Consider the following 17,465-nt stretch of genomic DNA (forward strand, 5'->3'; position numbering starts at 1 on the left):
AGCCAAGCTGCGACCTGTCCTCCCCAAAAGCTCCCCACCCACCCCCAACCCCAGCCACCGCTGCCCCTGCCCCTAGCTGCGGGCTGGCATGGGGAAGGCGGGCAGGGAGCCTGCGGGCACCTTGGACGGAGTTCAGCCTTGGGGGAGCCGGGAAGCTCTGGGCCAACCTCCTCTGCGCATTAGATCCAAAAGGGCTCAGCGCGTCTTCTGCAGCATCGCGCCGAGCTGCCGAGCCGAGGGGGGGTGGTGGGAGTGTCAGGGAGGAATGGGAGGGAGGGTGCGCCAAGTTGGGGAGAGCAAAGGGGGAGATGGACGGCCTGAGCGCCCCTTTGGCACAGAAGAGATGCGAGGATGTTGGAATCTAAATAAAGAACGGCGTAAAAAAAAAAAAATCCAAGCCGCACGCTTCCTCCAGGCTAGCAGTGGCCGAGGGCAGCGGGGTCAGAAGCGCGGATAGCTGCGGAGCCGCGCTACCAGCCGGCGGAACGGAGCGCACCTGGAGGCGTCAGCACCGCGGATAGCGGCGGCGGCGGCGGCGGCGGCCCGCGGCGCATGACGCTCCACCTGGCCAGGGAGGTCCTGTCGCCGCGCTCCCTCCGCTCCGGGGGCCCGTCAGCACCGAGGACAGCGCCTCCGGCTCCGCGGTTGCAGCTCTCAGCGCGTCCTCCGCGCGCGCCTTCGCCTCCCCCCCTTCCTTTAAAAAATGAACTTGTGTCACTTTTACTTTGGGGCTGGGTTTTTTTTTTTTGTTTTTTTTTTTCGTTGTGTTGTGTGTGTGTTTTTTTTTTTTAAAGGGGACTCGCCCACGTGTCCCCGGAGTGATGACGCTGATTGGCTCCGGCCGATTTTGGGGGTGATGTCACGGCTCCGCAAGCCGCTGCCCGATTCCCTTTCAGTTTGATTAAAAGAGACACTGAATTAATTACAGCACAGACCCAACTGTTTACCGGCGATTTCCACACGGTTTGCTTTCATTAGGCCGGTGATGAGGCTCCTAATGAGGGTGATTAGCCGAGGGGGGCACGGGCTGGCGGGGAGGGGTCCGAAGCCGGCTGCCGCTGCCGGTGGGTCGGGATGGGAGGTTTTTTAAAGTTTTCCCCTACCCTCTTCTACAGTTATTCAAATTACTCGTCCGTGGGGCTGTCAGAGATCCTTTCTCCACAACCACCCCCCCCAACGGCCCGCGTTTTTCTTCCTCCAGAGAGAGAAAGGGACTAAACCCAGTAGAGAAGGAAGTGTGTGTGTGTGTGCGCGCGTGTGTGTGTAAGCCCTAATCTGGTGTGGGGAAGAGATTCGGTTTAAGACACATTGTTTCGGGGCGCTTCCGTTGGGCTCTAGATGTTTCCCGCCTAGGACTTTTGCAGCCCTCTGCTCTCTTTGGACCCCGCGGGCCTGGCAGGACTTTGGGAAAGCCTGGTGTCAGCCCGGAAACGGGGCGGCAGGATGGTTTCGTTGCGGGGCGAGAGCGGAGAACGTGGGAAGATCCTGCCTGGGACACCGAAGACCCCGAGAAATGTGTGTGGCCCCAGGGAAGCAGCGCCCCGAGCAAAGAAGGCAGGGACCCCGACCCGGCCTGGTGTCCCCGGGGCACCCACCGGCTGTTTTTGTGCCTCCTAACAAGGACGCGAAAGAGCTTCCCAGGGCGAGTGTAGACGTCTGCAAACGGCTTCTTTACTCCGCGCGCAGCTGGAGCTTGCCCCGGGATGTGTTTTCAAGGCAGCGCTGGAAACACTGTCTTTTCATTGTGAATAACGCGCCCCCTCGCCCTCCCCACTGCCCCAGCCGCGGTGCTCCAGTTAGGCGCCCTTCGGGGGCTGGCCTCCGGTGTCGGGGCCCAGGGCGGCGGGCAGATCTGAAGGGCGTGTGGGGCCTGGGTCCCCTTGGCACGGCCCCAGGGACCGCGACCCGAGTCTGTGGTCGAGGGCGGAGAGAGCCGAGCTGGCGCGCCTGCAGCCGGCCCCGCGGGCCCGAGGCGCCCTTCGCCAGCTCCGCGCCAGGAGCCCGGCCTTCCCCGCGGGCCTGCGAACGGCCGTTTCCCCTTCCCCACGGGCCCCTGGAAAACTACCCGGACCCGCGTCGGAGACCGCGGGGGAACAGTGAGGCCCCCGCATCCCCCCCAAACCCGAGACTCGGCCCGTGGGAGCCCCGCGCGGCCCGGCGAGCAGAAACTTTCTTCTTCCTCCAGCGAGGTTGGCGGTGGCCTCACGCCTGGCTCCCCGCGCTCTCCCCCTGCGCCCGCCGGCAGATTGGAAGCGGCCTCGCCGCCGGCCGGGCTGGGAGCGAAGACGGGCGGCTCCCCGGGGACCGCGGGCCCCGCTCGGCTGCAAGCTGTCGGGGAGGCGGGAGGGCGGGCGCCGAGGGGCCTCGAGCAGACAGGCCCCCCGCCCCGGCTGGGCCGCGGTTGCAGTGGGCGCCTCCCGGCCGCAGGCCGGCCGGCAGGTCGTTCGTTTTCGTTAGGTGGATTGGGAGGGGGACGTAAATCACAAGGGCCCGGCAGCCCCCACCTCGGGCCTGGTTCCTGCTCTGGGCGCCTCTGGAGGCTTTTCCACTCCACTCTCTCACCCCACCCACCCCTGCTCTTGGGGCCTAGCGGCTGCATCTCCAGAGCAACCCCACCCCCACCGGGTACTCAAGGTCTCAACTCAGGTCAACAGGATCCCCCAGCCTGGGCTTCTTAGAGGTCAGGCTGCTCCCCAAGGCCCCGATTCATGGACCCCGCCAGGTCACGAGAAAAACACTGTCCTGCTCTGGCCCACAGGTGGGTCTTGAGCGGCCCCTGCCCTGGGCGGATCTGCGTCTGGCCGAGCACGGGCCTTTTCTGGCCTCCTGGTCTCAGGCTGGGGTTTGGATCCCGCACCCGGCGAAAACCAAGCCACCGCGAAGCCTTCAGTAGCGCTGGGCACCGCGTCCGCGGGGGGGATCGGAGCCACAGCAGGATGTGAGGTGTGCGTGTGCTGTGCGTGTGCGAAAGAAAACCTTTTACAGTTGAAAAGAACAGCAGGAACCCCAACTTCCTGCAGCCCTGGGGGGCTTCTCAGCACTCCTTGGAGCCCAAGAATAGTTAGCAAGTTGTTAGGGTACCATCATTAGTGTTGAATTATCACGGTCTCTTCTAATATAGAACACGGTAGGCAATTTATTTCATTTGGAATTTTGTCTGACATTCAGCATCTCTCATTAATCTCGTTTTATTCCTATCTGGCTGTTTCCAGCTCCACCACCAGGCCTCCCCCTGTCTCTTTGCCCCATCCCCTCTCTGGCTCTTGCGTGGAGGCCTGTCCAGAGCCCCAGAGGCTTGTGTGTGCTCCCCTGAGTTCTTGGTTAGCTGGGAAGGCACCCAGGAATTGGCATTTGCCTAAGCTTCCCGGGGGAGGGGGGTTCCTGGGGGGATATAAGGGCTTTGAGGTCCAGCAAAGCTGAGTGTGGACCATAACAAGTGACTTCATATCCGAAAGCTCCCTTTACATGGCAGGAAGCAGACCTCTCTCCCTCTCCCCAGCCCAGTCCCCTGCCCTTGGCTGTCTTGGCTCCCCTCCCCCAGGAGGGACAGGGCCTGGTGGAGGGGCGTGGGGCTTCAAGGGAAGTAAAGCGAGGGAGTGTGACAAGGGCACCTTCTCAATGGAGCTCCCAGGACTACTCCGTCTAAACCAAGGGCTGGAGCTGCTACTCCAGCACCCAGGCTCCCTTTTCTGGATTCCAAACCCACCTCCCCACCCTCCCCAACTCGTGCTCTGTCTCTCTCTCAAAAATAAATGAACATTAAAAAAAAGTTTATTTATTTTTGAGAGAGACAGAGCATGAGCCGGGGAGGGGCAGAGAGAGAGAGGGAGACACAGGATCCGAAGCAGGCTCCGGGCTCCCAGCTGTCAGCACAGAGCCCGACGCGGGGCTCGGTCCCACGGACCGCGAGATCGTGACCTGAGCCGAAGTCGGACGCTTCACCGACTGAGCCACCCAGGCACCCCTGAGGTTGCTTTAAAAAACAAACAAAACCAACTTCAGCCCCCCCTTGGACCCAGGTCCCAATCCACTTTTCCACAGACAGAGAGATACCCACCGAGAAGGAGCTGTCACTCTTCTCCAGGGGCAGGAAGGACATCATCGGCGCAGACCAGTCTTCAGAAGACCTGAGCCCTGGCCCCGCCCTCACTCTGGACAGAGCATCTCTCTTGCCTGGGCCTCAGCTTTCCTTTTGATACAAAGACGTTAAACATCGGAGGCTGGTAGTGAGGGTCACAGGTGGAAGAGGCCCTTGGGTGGCAATGAAGCGGCCCGCCTATAGAATCTGCATCCTGCTTCACCTGGAGCTCTTGGCTTGGGTTTGGCCTTGGGTCAGGGATGGGCCTGATTGCTTCCGGGCCTCCGGCTGGGCCACGGTTCTTACCAACTCCTTCTTCCCAGCTTCACCGCTCTCTCCACTGAATGCTACCCGCCCCCAGCATGGAGGAGGGATTGTCCTGGCCACGCACGGGGCAGATGTGCCCAAAGCTTGCCGAGAATGATCCTCAGGTCTTCTCGGCTCACAAAGAATTGTGACTTGAATGCCACTCAAGGTTCTGGGTAACTGGGGCTAAGGGCGGGACAGTGTGGCCTGGGAGTAAAAAAAAAAATATGGCATCAGGGGCGCCTGGGTGGCTCTGTTGGTTAGGTGTCCGACTCTTGATGTCAGCTCAGGTCATGATCTCTCAGTTTGTGGGTTCAAGCCCCGCATCAGGGTCTGTGCTGACGGTGCAGAGGCTGCTTGGGATTCTCTTTCTTCCTCTCTCTCTGCCCCCCCCCCCTGCGCTAGCTCACACACGCTCTCTCAAAAATAAATAAGTGAACTTAAAAAAAAAAAAAGGAAGGGTTCAAAAAAAGATTGCACTAAAGTATTGTTTGTCTCGGTTCCTGAATTGGGGGGCAGTCCTGTAAATTTTGTGCCTTAGGCGAGGGCCTTATCTGCCTTAGTCCCAGCCGTGGTCCGCGGTCCCAGCCCTGTGCTGTAACCTTGAGCACCTTCGGAGCCGTGTTTTTTTCAGCTGCGAGATGAGGACGATGTTGGCCACTTTACGTGGTCTTCACGAAGGCTCCGCCCTGGGCTCTGATCCTGGAGAACAGCGGTGATGCAATTCATGGTCCCAACCACAACCAGAGACTTTTCTCTGGCAGGTTATCTTGTCTCGCTAGCCCCCACCGCAGAGGTCAGCTCCCCTCTTTGCCCAGGGCCTTCCAACTAAAACCTGTCTTTAACGTGGAGAGGGCACGGGACCTGGACGATATAGGCCAGGCCCGGATGCTAATAGCTCTCTGCTCTGCAAACAGATGGGTTGGACAAGGATTTGGGCAATTTGTGGGCCGTCAAGGTCACGCTGTTCTCAACCATTTGTGTTGGTTTAGCTCAAAACCCCATGGAGCTCCTGAAACCAGAAAGAGAACATATTCTCTATCTTCCTCTCCTCCCCTCCTTCCCACCTTTGTACCCTCCCCGCTTTTTCTCTCCTTTCCTCCCTCCCTCCCTCCCTCCCTTTTATCCTTTTGAGCATGCACTCTGGCCTGTGCACCATGCTAGATGCTGGCGATGCCACGGGGAATGTGACAGAAAGGCCCCGACTCGTGGATCCAACAAGAGCAATGGTGCCCGTCAACCCAGGCTTCTTTTCATAGGTAATTTCTCATCTGTGGATTCAAATTTAAAAGTTACCGGGGCACCTGGGTGGCTCAGTTGGTGAAGCGTCTGACTTCAGCTCAGGTCATGATCTTGAGGTCTGTGGGTTCGAGCCCTGCGTCGGGCTCTGTGCTGACAGCTTAGAGCCTGGAGCCTGCTTCGGGTTCTGTGTCTCCCTCTCTCTGCCCCTCCTCTGCTCTCGCTCTCTCTCTCTCTCAAAAATAAATAAACATTGAAAAAAATCTAAAATTTACCTGCATTCAGTCCTAGGAACCTGTGTAAAAAGCCAACCTAGTTTCCTTCCTTGCTTCCTCCCTTCCTTCCTTCCTTCTCTCTGTCTTTCTTTCTTCCTTTCATGATTTCAAGCATCAAAGCATTTCCCAAGTACAAAAGAAATGCAGCAAAATGATTGTTTTGGTCCAAAAAGCCCAATGCGAGAGAAGGTAGCATTTGGAAACAGACCTGTCTGGCTTCAGTGAGGTTCACTTGGGCACCTGCACGGCTGGTCCCCTTGCTGCCATGGAGATGTGCCTTCCCTAGACCCCAAACCTGTGACTTCTAAACCAGCACCAGTTGAGGCGCTGGGATGGGTGAACTAAAAAGCCAAACCATCTCTGTCTAGATCCCGGGGCCAACCCTGGAGACTGGGTTTAGATCTATGACCCACCAGTATGGCTTCCTCGGCAGGCTTCTGGCCACCCCCTGCCAGACAGGAGCAGAAATCACCATTGGCTCACTGCCCCCAGCCCTGATGAAAATGCCGCACAACAGACTCCGGAACCCCATCTCTTTTCCTCTGGCCAAGGAAACAATGGATCTGGTTCTATGTCGGAGACGGAGACAGAGAGGGAGAGGGAGGGGCGAGAGGAGAGAGTGAATGAGGCTTGGGCTCTGGTTTGAAAATCCGGAAGCGGGGGCACCTGGGTGGCTCAGTCGGTTGAGCATCGGCTCTCCATTTCAGCTCAGATCATGATCTCATGGTTCATGGGTTCGAGCCCCACATTAGGCTCTGTGCTGAGCCTGGAGCCTGCTTGGGCTTCTAGCTCTTTCCCTGTCTCTCTCTGCTCCTCCCCCGCTAGCTCTCTCTCTCTCAAAAATAAACTTAAAAAAAAAAATCTGGACATAGACTGGAGGCCGTCTACGAAAAGAAAAGCTGACCAACCACCCAGGAGGTCTGTCCCCGTGCTACCTTGGCTGCTAAGTCACTCTGCAACCCTCCAGTCTTCTCGGGCCAGACTGGATGCTTGCTCAAGCCCTTCCCTGTTCACGAGTCCTGTTTCCAGAGTCCCCATCTCAACACCCCACGCCTGCACTCGCTCCCCTTTTTGCCGAGTGCTCATCGGCACAGACACGGCCCCCTCCCACCTCAGAGGGCACTTCAGGGCATTTCCGGCTGACCAGGTGAGGGTCCAGCTGCTAAGGACTAAGCTAAGCTAAGTTCTCCCCATTTCCGCCCGTCTCGGAGAAGTCGTTTTAGGGGCACGCTCTGGGCCATGTGGTGGACGGGCCACCGGCCTGGGGCTCGCTCACTGACTGCCCCCAGGCCTCCTTGGACATCTGCTTTGGGGAAGTCAAGGCCCCTCCTGGCTGGAACCTTCAGGGACTGGACCCTGGGTCTTGAAGGGCAGACACACCAGTTGTGCTGGCCCCCTGCCCCCACCCCCGCAGCCAGGGTCCAATGCAAACAGCACAAGTGTTTGGGGGACGCAACGAGATACCCAAGACAGATGAAGCAGACCGGAATCTGACCCGGGGCTCGGTGTGGGCACGAATAATTAATGAGGAGGGAAGGACGGAGCTGGGGGAGGGCGGTGGGGAGGGAAGGGCCAGGGACTTCCGCGGTCTCCACTCGGGCCTGCCAGCGGGTGGCGCTGTAGGACAAGGAGCTGAGGGACTCTCGGAGGCAAGCCGCTCAGGCCTGGGTGGGGAGCTCCCAGAAGCTGGGACCTCCAGGACAGGACGGGGGAGCCGCTCCCAGGGCACCTGTCACAGCCCCAGAAAGTCTCCCAGCACGGCGCGGCCCACCCTGCTGGGGCACGACGTGATCGCATAAGCGAAAAGAGACGTCCGCTAGCTTTTTCTGGCCAACTCCGTACTTCCCCTTGGCCCGGGTCCTTGGAAAGAAAAGCAGGCCTGGAGGGGCCACATCCGGGCATCTCTCTCTTTGCCACAGCCGAGCTTGCCCCGCCCGGCCTTTGGCGGACAGAACCTAATTTCGGGCCCTTCCGGAAATTCTGTGTCCTGATGCGCCCCCTTCCTCTTTCTGTAGGGGGCATGAGCAAAACAGTGGGTTCAGTTCAAAATACCTTCACCTTCCTGATGTACCTGGACACAAAGGCTTTTTGTTCCTTTGAAAGCAGGCTCTCATCTCTCAATTGCTGATAGGATTCCAGCTGCCCCTTTCACTGTGATTTATTTATTTATTAAAAAAAATTTTTTTTAATGGTTATTTATTTTTGAGAGAGAGAGAGAACGAACACAAGCGAGGGAGGGACAGAGAGAGAGGGAGACCCAGAATCCGAAGCAGGCTCCAGGCTCCGAGCTGTCAGTGCAGAGCCCGATGCGGGGCTCCAACCCATGAACTATGAGATCACGGCCCGAGCTGAAGTCTGATGCTTAACCGACTGAGTTCCCCAGGCGCCCCTGTGCTTTAGTGATAAGATAATTCACATTAATCTATTGCTTAAAAGTGCCAGACTTAAAAGTGAGTTAGTCATTCTGTACACATTCTTCCATCGTTATCTAGCTCGAGGAGATGTCCTACACTGTCCTGCCTCACAGACGAGGCATAGAGAGGTTGAGACACTTGGTCGAGGCCACACAGGAATTAGTTGAGGAGGCCAGGCCTCACACTCTCGGCCACGTGCGATGGCTGCCGGCTCAGTGGCCGGGTCCCGCGGGCTCTCTTGTGCTCCCACACCAGGCTCGCTGCTGCCTGTGGGGTCACAAGGCTTCAGGGTGGCTTTGGCCAAAATCAGTGGGGATGCTTGTTCCTCTCGGACTCGTGCGGCGGGAGGAGGATTTCTGGCCCTTGGAGTAGGTTGGGGTCTGACAAGGCCCTGGCTGGGCCAGGTTCCTGAGTGGTGTTAGTATGTGTGGGATTTGTATGGAATTGGGACGCATGTGTGGGGTGGGGAGGGCTGATCGAGAAATGCAGTCAGACTCGTCAACACCAGACTTGGATGTCCCTCCCTGCCCAGCACTCGGCCTGCAGGGTGCGTGAGCCGTAGTGGGCATTCCTGCAGGGGGTCCTTCCACGGATATCACGGGCACTTACCGTATGTCGGGCCCTTGGGATCTTAGGTCCCCGATCCCACGCCACATCCCTGCTACAGGAGAGACCGGCAGTGAATAAGGCGTCGTTGTTTTGTAAGGAGTAAAACAAGCCGGTGTGAGTTTTACCGGTGGCTATTTCGCGGAAGACCTTTCGCGCAGGGGACTTGATGTTGGCGCTACGATCTGGATGACAGGAAGCAATGGGCAGGTGACAGTCGGGGGCCCGGGTGTTCCAGGGAGAAGTGGAAGCAGACAGAAAGCATAAGGCAGGAGCAAGGGCCGTGGGCCGGGTGAGGGGTGTGGAGGTTCCTTCGAGAGCGACGGAAGCTGCTGGAATGCTAAGGGGCTACTCTGTGGAGAATATGGTTGGGAGGGGAAGGGTTGGGATGTTTGGGACGAGGCGTTGACAGGCTGCTTGCTAGACTCGAGGTGGGAGAGGATGCTCCAGCAGGTCGACGGTGGTGTCACCCAGGAGAAGGGAAAAACGGAGGGAGAAACAAATTTGGTGGGGAGAAAGGGAAGTCAAGTGCTCTGTCTCGGCTGTGTTGGTTTGCGCCGAACAGCAGACGCTTGAGTGGAGACGTCAAGCGGGCAGTTGGGTAAGTGAGTCTGAAATCCCGGGGAGAGCTCTGGGCTGAAGAGGAGTCGTTGGAATTTTCAGACGAGAAAAGGGATTTAAAACCTCGAGGATGTGCCCGGCTTCATACAGACACGGCGGGGACGTGTCAGAGAAGGTAATGTGCCTCGAAGAGCGTCCGGGTCAGAACGCCGTCGGAAGAGGGTGACGCTGGTCCTTGCTACTGGCTTGCTGATTTTCAAATAAAGATACAGCGGGAGGGGGACAAATAGCACTTTTCATTTAAAATAGACCGATATATGATTTGTGGGGAGAAAGCAAGAACACGCGGAGAGATTGGGGTCAGAAGCACGCGGGAGTTTGGCCGAACTCAGGAGTCCTCAGCCCGTGCATCATCAGCCCACCTACTGGCCCGGAAGACTGTCTCCTTTGGGCCGGGGTTGCCCTTCCAAGGTCGGCCTGGCTGGAGAAGCCTGTGTTGGCCTGTGTGTGTGATTGACAGGTCCCCGGCGTGGAGGGCGTCGGGGGGAGGCCCTGAGTCAGGAGCACGGGCTCTTCCCATTCACTGCCAGGGGCCCCAGAGAGAGAATACCGGCATGGTGAGACATCAGGCATCCCCCAAAGAACAGTTACACTCGTGTTCAGAATATAAAATGAGGGCTTTTCGAGCACGTTACTGTCACACTTTCTGCAGGAAATACACAGGTTGTTCTTATCGCTCAATGGGCAGAGCGTACGAACCGACCCTTAGCTCGGGGTCTAACATCTGCCTTGTCATTCGGGCTTATCAGGTGAGGGCTCGAGAACCGAGGGTGGGTGGGTTCCTGGAGGAGGGGGAATCCCTAGGTTGAGGGTTGGGGGGGGGTGGTGAGTAAGTATTGGCTGACCTGAGAAGGATTGGCCACCTACGACCTGAGTCTGAGGTCCTTGCCAAAGCAGAAGCCACGTAAAAATGGGGGGTGGGGTGGGGGGAGTCTAGCGCGAGCTGGGGCGAGGAAGGTGAGTCCTTCGGGAGTTTTCTACCGTGTCAAGAAGGCTTTAGGGGTGGGTGTAGTTGCCCATCCGCAGGGTCCCCTGGCGCACCGCGTGCTCTTCCTGGTGGGCTTTGACTGCTCTCTGGCGGTCCGCCTCGGTGAAGAAAGTATCAAGATGGGGGGGCACCTGTGGTTAGAAGGGAGAGCGGGTCAGCGGGCATGAGGCTCCTCCCAGGGGCTCCCGTCCTCTCCTTGCCCGCCCCCTGCTTCTGTCTTAGCCCCAGAACACAAGTCATCTGTGAGGGGAAGATGTAAGGAGGAAGTGCTGGGCTGTGAGCATCGTGGCACTGAGGGGGTGATGGGCCACGGACAGAAGGCAGTCTGTCTTTCTTTCTTCTTTCTTTCTTCTTTCTTTCTTTCTTTCTTTCTTTCTTTCTTTTTGAAATTTTAAGTTTACTTATTTATTTTGAGAGAGAGTGCAAGCAGGGGAGGGGCAGACAAGAGGGTGGGGAGAGAGAATCCCAAGCAGTTTCCACGCTGTCAGCGCAGAGCCCGATGCAGGGCTCGAACTCACGAACTATGAGATCATGCACTGAGCTGAAATCAAGAGTCAGACGCTTAACTGACTGAGCCCCCCAGGCGCCCCCCAGCATGTTTCCTTCTGTCCAACTCGTTGCCGGGGCAGATGTGTGTGTGTGTGTGTGTGTGTGTGTGATAAATATCACCTGACGACTGGAGTCCCCGTGCAGTGGGACCCAACAGCCTGCACCGCCCTTCGTCTGCTGATTTTCCACCATGAAAACCCCCAAACAACCCGCCCTCTCCAGGGGGTACCTCCTGGCCCAGTCAGTGCTCCTTCCTGGGGGTCCACTCCAAGCACGGCCTGCCAGGGGGCAGCCGCCCAAGGAGATAATAGTACGAGAACCAGAGTTCAAGAATGCCACCCTTCCGGAGGAAACTTGAGACACGGATCCAACCAGTGTCTCTTCGGCTACAATGTTATGCAATCAGTATTCCAGTCTGCCCTTCCTTCTCAAGAAATGGTGGTGGGCAAAAACCCCTCCTGTCTCCTGGGTCTGTTATGTCACCTCCAATAGCAAGAAACCCCCCCTAAAATGGCATTTCCCCTTTAGGATAACCTATAGGAGGCCCAGGGTAGGAAGGTTTTGTGCCCCTTCCTTCTTCCTCCCTCCTCCCTTCCTCCCTTCCTTCCCTTTCCTTCCTTCCTCTCCTTCCTTTCTTCCTCCCTCCCTCCCTCCCTTCCTTCCTTCTTTCCTCCTCTCACGCATTCATGCAACACATATTTATTGAGTAAATAAATATGTGCTCTGTGCCAGGCACTGGGGATACAGCAGGAAACAAGAGGGATTTTCTGTCCACTCAGGGAGGAGCAGACAGAGGCAATAATTATGCAACTGTTTCATTAGAACTGAGACAGGCAGGCAGGGGTGTGCAGTGAGGACAGACAGCATGAGCTCAGCCCTCAACGGGAGTCAGGACTCCCCCCCCCCACCCCGCCCCGGGAAGAGACGTGAAGGGGAGGCTGGAAGGGCGAGCAAGGGTTTCCCAGGCTAAGGGGACAGCATGCGCACTGGCACCCAGGCCCACGGGAGCCCCAGCTCACAAGGGGACGAGGATGGCAAGAGTTCCCTTTGGGCTTGTAGGAGCAGCTGAAGGCTCTTCAGGATGACGAAGCGGGACCCATTCTTGTCAAGGATCCAGGCCCGGGGCCACCCTCTGGGGTGGGTAGCTAAGCCCCAGTGCCGCGGGCAGCCTTTCAGGGTGGAAAGGTGAGCGAAAGGAAAGACGGGGAAAGGATAAGATAGTAAAAGGCAGTAGATAACAAGGAGGAGCTTGGAAGGAGTCTCTGGGCTTGGGGACCCGTATGGTGATGCCCGTCTGGGAACACAGAGGCCTGGGACCTCCCCACCCCCGGGAAAAGTCATGACCCTTAACCAGAGCTTGTGGCCCAACTGGTTGCCTGATGGCAGAGAGCCGGGTGATGCCTCTACTGAGCCCAGGTGCAGGGCTGATGTGACCCTCAGGGTCAGCCAGACCCTTACTGTGGGCTGTCTGGCCTCAGGTCCAGGGGCTGTGTGCCCGCCATCAGGGTACCTGAGGGCCCAATGGGATCCAAGCGGACTGTGTCCATCATTTTACAGACGAGGGGACTGAGGCCCAGAGCAGTTTGTCCAGGGTTGGGTGCACAGGGAATGGGTGTCGGAGACACTGTTCTAGTCTCCACCCCACCCCCACCGCCCGGGGCACTAAGTTGTGGATTCTTTCTAGAAAATTCTGCAGCAGCCACAGCTCGCGCTGTGTCTGGGCGTCCCCTCCCCCCACAACTCGCTCATGAGGTTGAAAGGGAGTAGGGGGTTACAGACGCTCGTTAGGAGCTCACAAAAGTCAGCTGGTGGCGGGTTGATTTAGTTGTTAGTGCAAGACAGAAACCATGTTCTTCATTCTCGGGCAGGTAGACCCCTTTGGAGACTCTGCAGGAAGCCATGGGCCCTCTCCCTGGGGAGGAAAATGCCCCAAGTCCTAACACACACGACGGTGTGGGTCGTCACTTCAAGATTTGCGGACCCCGTGGACCGTCTGGGGCAGCGCTTCTGGGAGCCAGGGCAGCCCCAGCCTCAGGTTGCGAGTTTCTTGGACGTGCATCAAGATCATCCGGGACTCTTGGGACCCAGCAGGCACCTGATGCATGCCCGGCCCCGGGGCTCAATACCTGTGCTCAACTCGTTTCGATCAAACCAGGATCTCGTTCTCAGCTCCATCTCCAGGTTCAGAAAAGCCACCAAGTGGCCACACAAACGTTATCGGGAAGAGAGAAGACCCCGCACTTTATGGAGGAGGAACATAGCCAACAAACAAAAGGCTTCCGAGGTGCGCCTTTGTGCCCCTTCTGGGCAAGGGATGGCTTGATTTTTACACGGTGACACGATTTTCCTGACACCCGTGCTTTGCAAGAAGGCAGCCAGGAATGCTCAGGAAGGCTGGCACTCTGGGTCTCCAGAGGCGTCATGGGCACCTTGGCTGATTCAGAGGCCCAGCCGGCTGGGACTCTTAGGTGTCCGCGGTCTCCTGTAGCATTCAGAGTGGCAACAGTGTCCTCCTTGGTGGCCAGCCACCAATGGCTCTTGACAGGGAAGTGTAACTCCATAGCCCACATCTCTGCTATTTCCGTGCATCCCCCCACAGCCCCCCAAAAAAGATATGTCCACCACTGGAATCTGTGGATGTGATCTTATTTGTTAAAAAAAAAAAAAAGAAAAGAAAAAAAGGTCTTTGCAGATGTAATCAGTTTAAGGATCTCAAGATGAGAACATCCTGAATTACTCAAGAAGGTTCTGATTCCAACGACAAGGATGCTTGAGACAGGAGACACAGATACAGAGTAGAGGGCCGTGTGAAACCCTCTGAAGTTATCGCCACAGCTCAGGGGTGACAGGAGCCACCTAGAGCTGCAAGAGGCAAGGAAGCCTTCTTCTTCTCCCACGACTGGTGGGAATGCAGCCGTGCTTAATCTTGATTTTGGATTTCTGGCCTACCAGAACTGCCAGAGAATAAATTTCTATTGTTTAAATCGCCACGTTTGTGGTAGTCTGTTATGGCAGCCTCGGGAAATGAATACCACCTCCAAGCCAGTTCTCTGGGCAGCTCAGTAGGCGGGAATGGTAGACGGTGCTGATGGCATTTGATGAGTGGTAGTGAATTTGGTGTTGATGGCGGGTAGTGTTGGGGGTGGGTGGTGTTGATGATAGGTGGTGTTGATTTGGTGTTGATGGTGGGTGGTGTTGACAGTGGGTAGTGTTGACGACAGGTCGTGCTGATGTGGGTAGTGTTGATGGTGCATAGTATTGATGGTGGATGGTATTAATGGTAGGTGGTGTTGATTTGGTGTTGATGGTGGGTGATGTTGATGGTGAGTGGTGCTGATGGTGGGTGGTGTTGATGGTGGTGCTGATGATGGGTGGTGTTGATGGTGGGTGGTGTTGATTTGGTGTTGATGGTGGGTGATGTTGATGGTGAGTGGTGCTGATGGTGGGTGGTGTTGATGGTGGTGCTGATGATGGGTGGTGTTGATGGTGGGTGGTGTTGATTTGGTGTTGATGGTGGGTGATGTTGATGGTGAGTGGTGCTGATGATGGGTGGTGTTGATGGTGGGTGGTGTTGATTTGGTGTTGGTGGCAGCAGGCTCAGCACTCACTCTCATCTTCTGAGGAGATGGCAGAAGGATCCAGCCCCACGGAGCTGCTCAGCTTAGAGACAATCAGGTTAAAACCAGCACAGAGACAAAAGAGACCCGTGGAAGAAATTTCCTTTTTGCCAGTCTCCTCTTACTTAGAAACTTTGGTGAGAAAGAAACGATCATTCATCCATTCATCTCAAAACTATGGATTAAGTACCTACTAGGTGCCAGGGAAGATGCACCCATTTTGTACTTTGGCATTCCCTTTGGTTTTCTAAAGGGGTATTTTGGGCGTGGGAGCCTCAGCCCAGTGACCGATCGTGCGCATTCTGGCACCCGTTATGTTTTCGGCCACACTGTGTGCCGCATGAAGTCTCTGATATCCGTGAATTCCCATTCCAGCTGGAACCTTGTGGAGTTAAGTTGTCCAAGATAGGGGAGCTCAAGCTAGTGCCCAGCCCTGGAGCCCTGAGGCGGGCTCTGCATCTATCCTGTTCAAGACCCCCAATGCCTAGCATGGGGCCATGTTGAAACAAAGCTGGAAGTGTGCGCAAATGAACGAGTGAGCGAATGAAAGCAGTGGGCCGGGTTCACCTGGCCTCAGGTGGTCAGAGAAGCCTCCTCGGGCCAGGTGGGCCTTGAATGTGGCCCAAGGGGTTGGGATGATGGGAAAGGAGGTGTAGGGGAAATGGTGTGAGCAGGGGTAGAAGGGCAGGTATGCATCCTGGCCTTGGTCTCCAAGGTGAAAACCAAAGGAGATTCGTGGTGGTTGGGTCTGATGGGCTCTCTCAAAGGCTAACTCAAGCAAAAGCTTGCCCCCAACGTGGGATGGGTCCTTAGAAGGAGAGGGGAAACCGGATCCCTTGAAATCCCCAATCCCCCCGCAGAACCCAGGAGTCCACGGAGAGGAGAGGTCCAGCTCTCAGAATGCCAGGAAGCGGGTGTCCCTCTGCGGACTCCGTCCTGTTCCCCACGAATGGACCCTTCAGCAGTGCCCTAACAGACTTGCTCTTTGCCAGGCACAGCGCTTGGATTTCACATGAGCCCCAGAACATCCGGACCCTGTCTCCATCTTACAGATGGGAAAATGGAGGCCCCGAAAGGTTAAGTCGCTTGCTCCCGGTCGCACAGAATGAAACCAGAGCTGTGGGACTCTGGCCCCGGTCTTCCTGGACAGACTCCACTCCCTCTTTAACAAACGCTCAAGAAACGAGTCAAGTGAGTCACTGCTGGGAACGTTGTGGCTCCTCTCCCACAGGCACACACACTCTCCTCTCCTAAAATAGCAGCTCAGCCAGAGACGAGGAGCCTAATTACAAGTCAGGCCTCAAGCCGTGTGTGGTCACGACCCCACAGACCCCTGGAGTCGCAGGATGAAGAGTAGAGAGCAAGGAATTCCTTCGGAGATGCTTCTAAATTAAGCCATCTGCGGTCTGCCTCCGCCCGGAGGTAAGAAATTGTAGCGGCTTTGGCAGGAGACAGCTTTGCTGAATGGGGCTGAGTCACTCTGGGGTCCATGCAGGTAAATAAGAGGTGAGCGCCACAGCCTGCGGGCGGCCCCAGGAGCAGGGCGGGCGGGGGCAGCTCTACCCTGGCTGGCCAGGGCTCTGGTCCTGTTTGAACGGGCAGCATCTAGATAGCGTTGGGACTGGACACCTCCACCGTGCAGTACTCCTGGGGATATGCCGGTGAGTGACACAGGCCACGGCACTTGCCCCCGTGGACCTCGCAAGACGGCGTGCGAGGCAGCCGCTAAAAACACGACGCGTGCTTTATGGCAATTTAACAGGACTGTGGATGGGGACTTAACTCCAGCTGGGGGGCAGGAAGGCCTTTCTAGAGAAGATGAGGGGGCTGGGCAGGGGACGAGGAAGGGAGAAAGTCCGCAAAGGTGGGAGGCTGCCAGAGCCCTGCGATGGGGAGAGTTTGGGCAAATCGCAGGAAATGAAAGCAAATCAACCCGGCTGGGAGACAAGAGGCAGGGGAGCTGAACAGCCATCAGATCTCAAAAGAGATTAGCGTTCGCCGCTGGTCCTAAGAATCCCAATCCCCTCCCCGGCTGATATTTTTTGACTCTCTGCAACCAAACTGGAACAAAAGATTCCCAGAAACTCAGAGCTGGAAGAGGCCTTGGACCTCACGGACTCCAACCGCACAGATGAAAAATCCAGGCCCCAAGGTGGGCAAGAGATTCTCCGGTTCTCGGCCCAGCTCGAGCCCGGCAGCCAGCCCGTCACCCTTTCGTGAGCCCACCCCCTGCCGCCTGCGGCCCTACTTGGCCCCGGGGGAATCCGGATCCCCGGGTTCCGTCTCCCACTGCAGGAGAAAGCATCTGTGCTCCTCCCGCCCACTTTCTTCGAAGCAGCTTTTCTTTTGATTCATACCCTTAATTGTACCGTCACCACTTTGTGAATTTTGCACAAGACTTCACGATTCCTTCTTTGAGGCCGGTCCCTCCGTTCTTCTCTTCTTAGCATCTAGAATCATCTGCTAGCTAATTACCTTTCACTCTTTACCGTTTATATAACTAGCATGAGCAATGCCTTTGCCCTCTAAATTGACTTTGATCTCGTCTCGCTTTCGAGTTTTGAGTGTATTTATTTTTGTTCGGCTCTCTTTTCATCTAATTTCTATCAAATTTCCGTTTGGGTTTCTTCTTTGGTCTTTTAGTTATTTATAAGTGTGCTTTTTAAATTGCCAGGCAATTGTATTAGTTCCGTTTGTGACTGATTTCTAACTTCATTTTCTTTGGTGCTAAGGTAATTTGCATGAATCAGACCCTTTGTATGTGTTTAGTTT

At 56.5% G+C, this 17,465-nt stretch overlaps 1 protein-coding gene across 1 annotated transcript in view; it reads right to left on the reverse strand.

The window, feature by feature from the left end:
• Window positions 1–10,535: 10,535 nt before the first annotated feature.
• The window catches only part of CFAP77 (cilia and flagella associated protein 77), a 127,595-nt gene continuing 120,665 nt past the window's right edge, over window positions 10,536–17,465 (reverse strand). Inside the window, exon 6 of the mRNA XM_047098104.1 lies at window positions 10,536–10,658. Coding sequence (XP_046954060.1) covers window positions 10,536–10,658 — 123 coding nt within the window. The remainder of the gene's footprint in view (window positions 10,659–17,465) is intronic.

The sequence above is a fragment of the Lynx rufus genome, unplaced genomic scaffold (assembly GCF_022079265.1).
Source record: "Lynx rufus isolate CCGP_SWC_20201006 ecotype Redwood Valley unplaced genomic scaffold, mLynRuf1.p SCAF_44, whole genome shotgun sequence".
Lineage (NCBI taxonomy): Eukaryota > Metazoa > Chordata > Mammalia > Carnivora > Felidae > Lynx > Lynx rufus.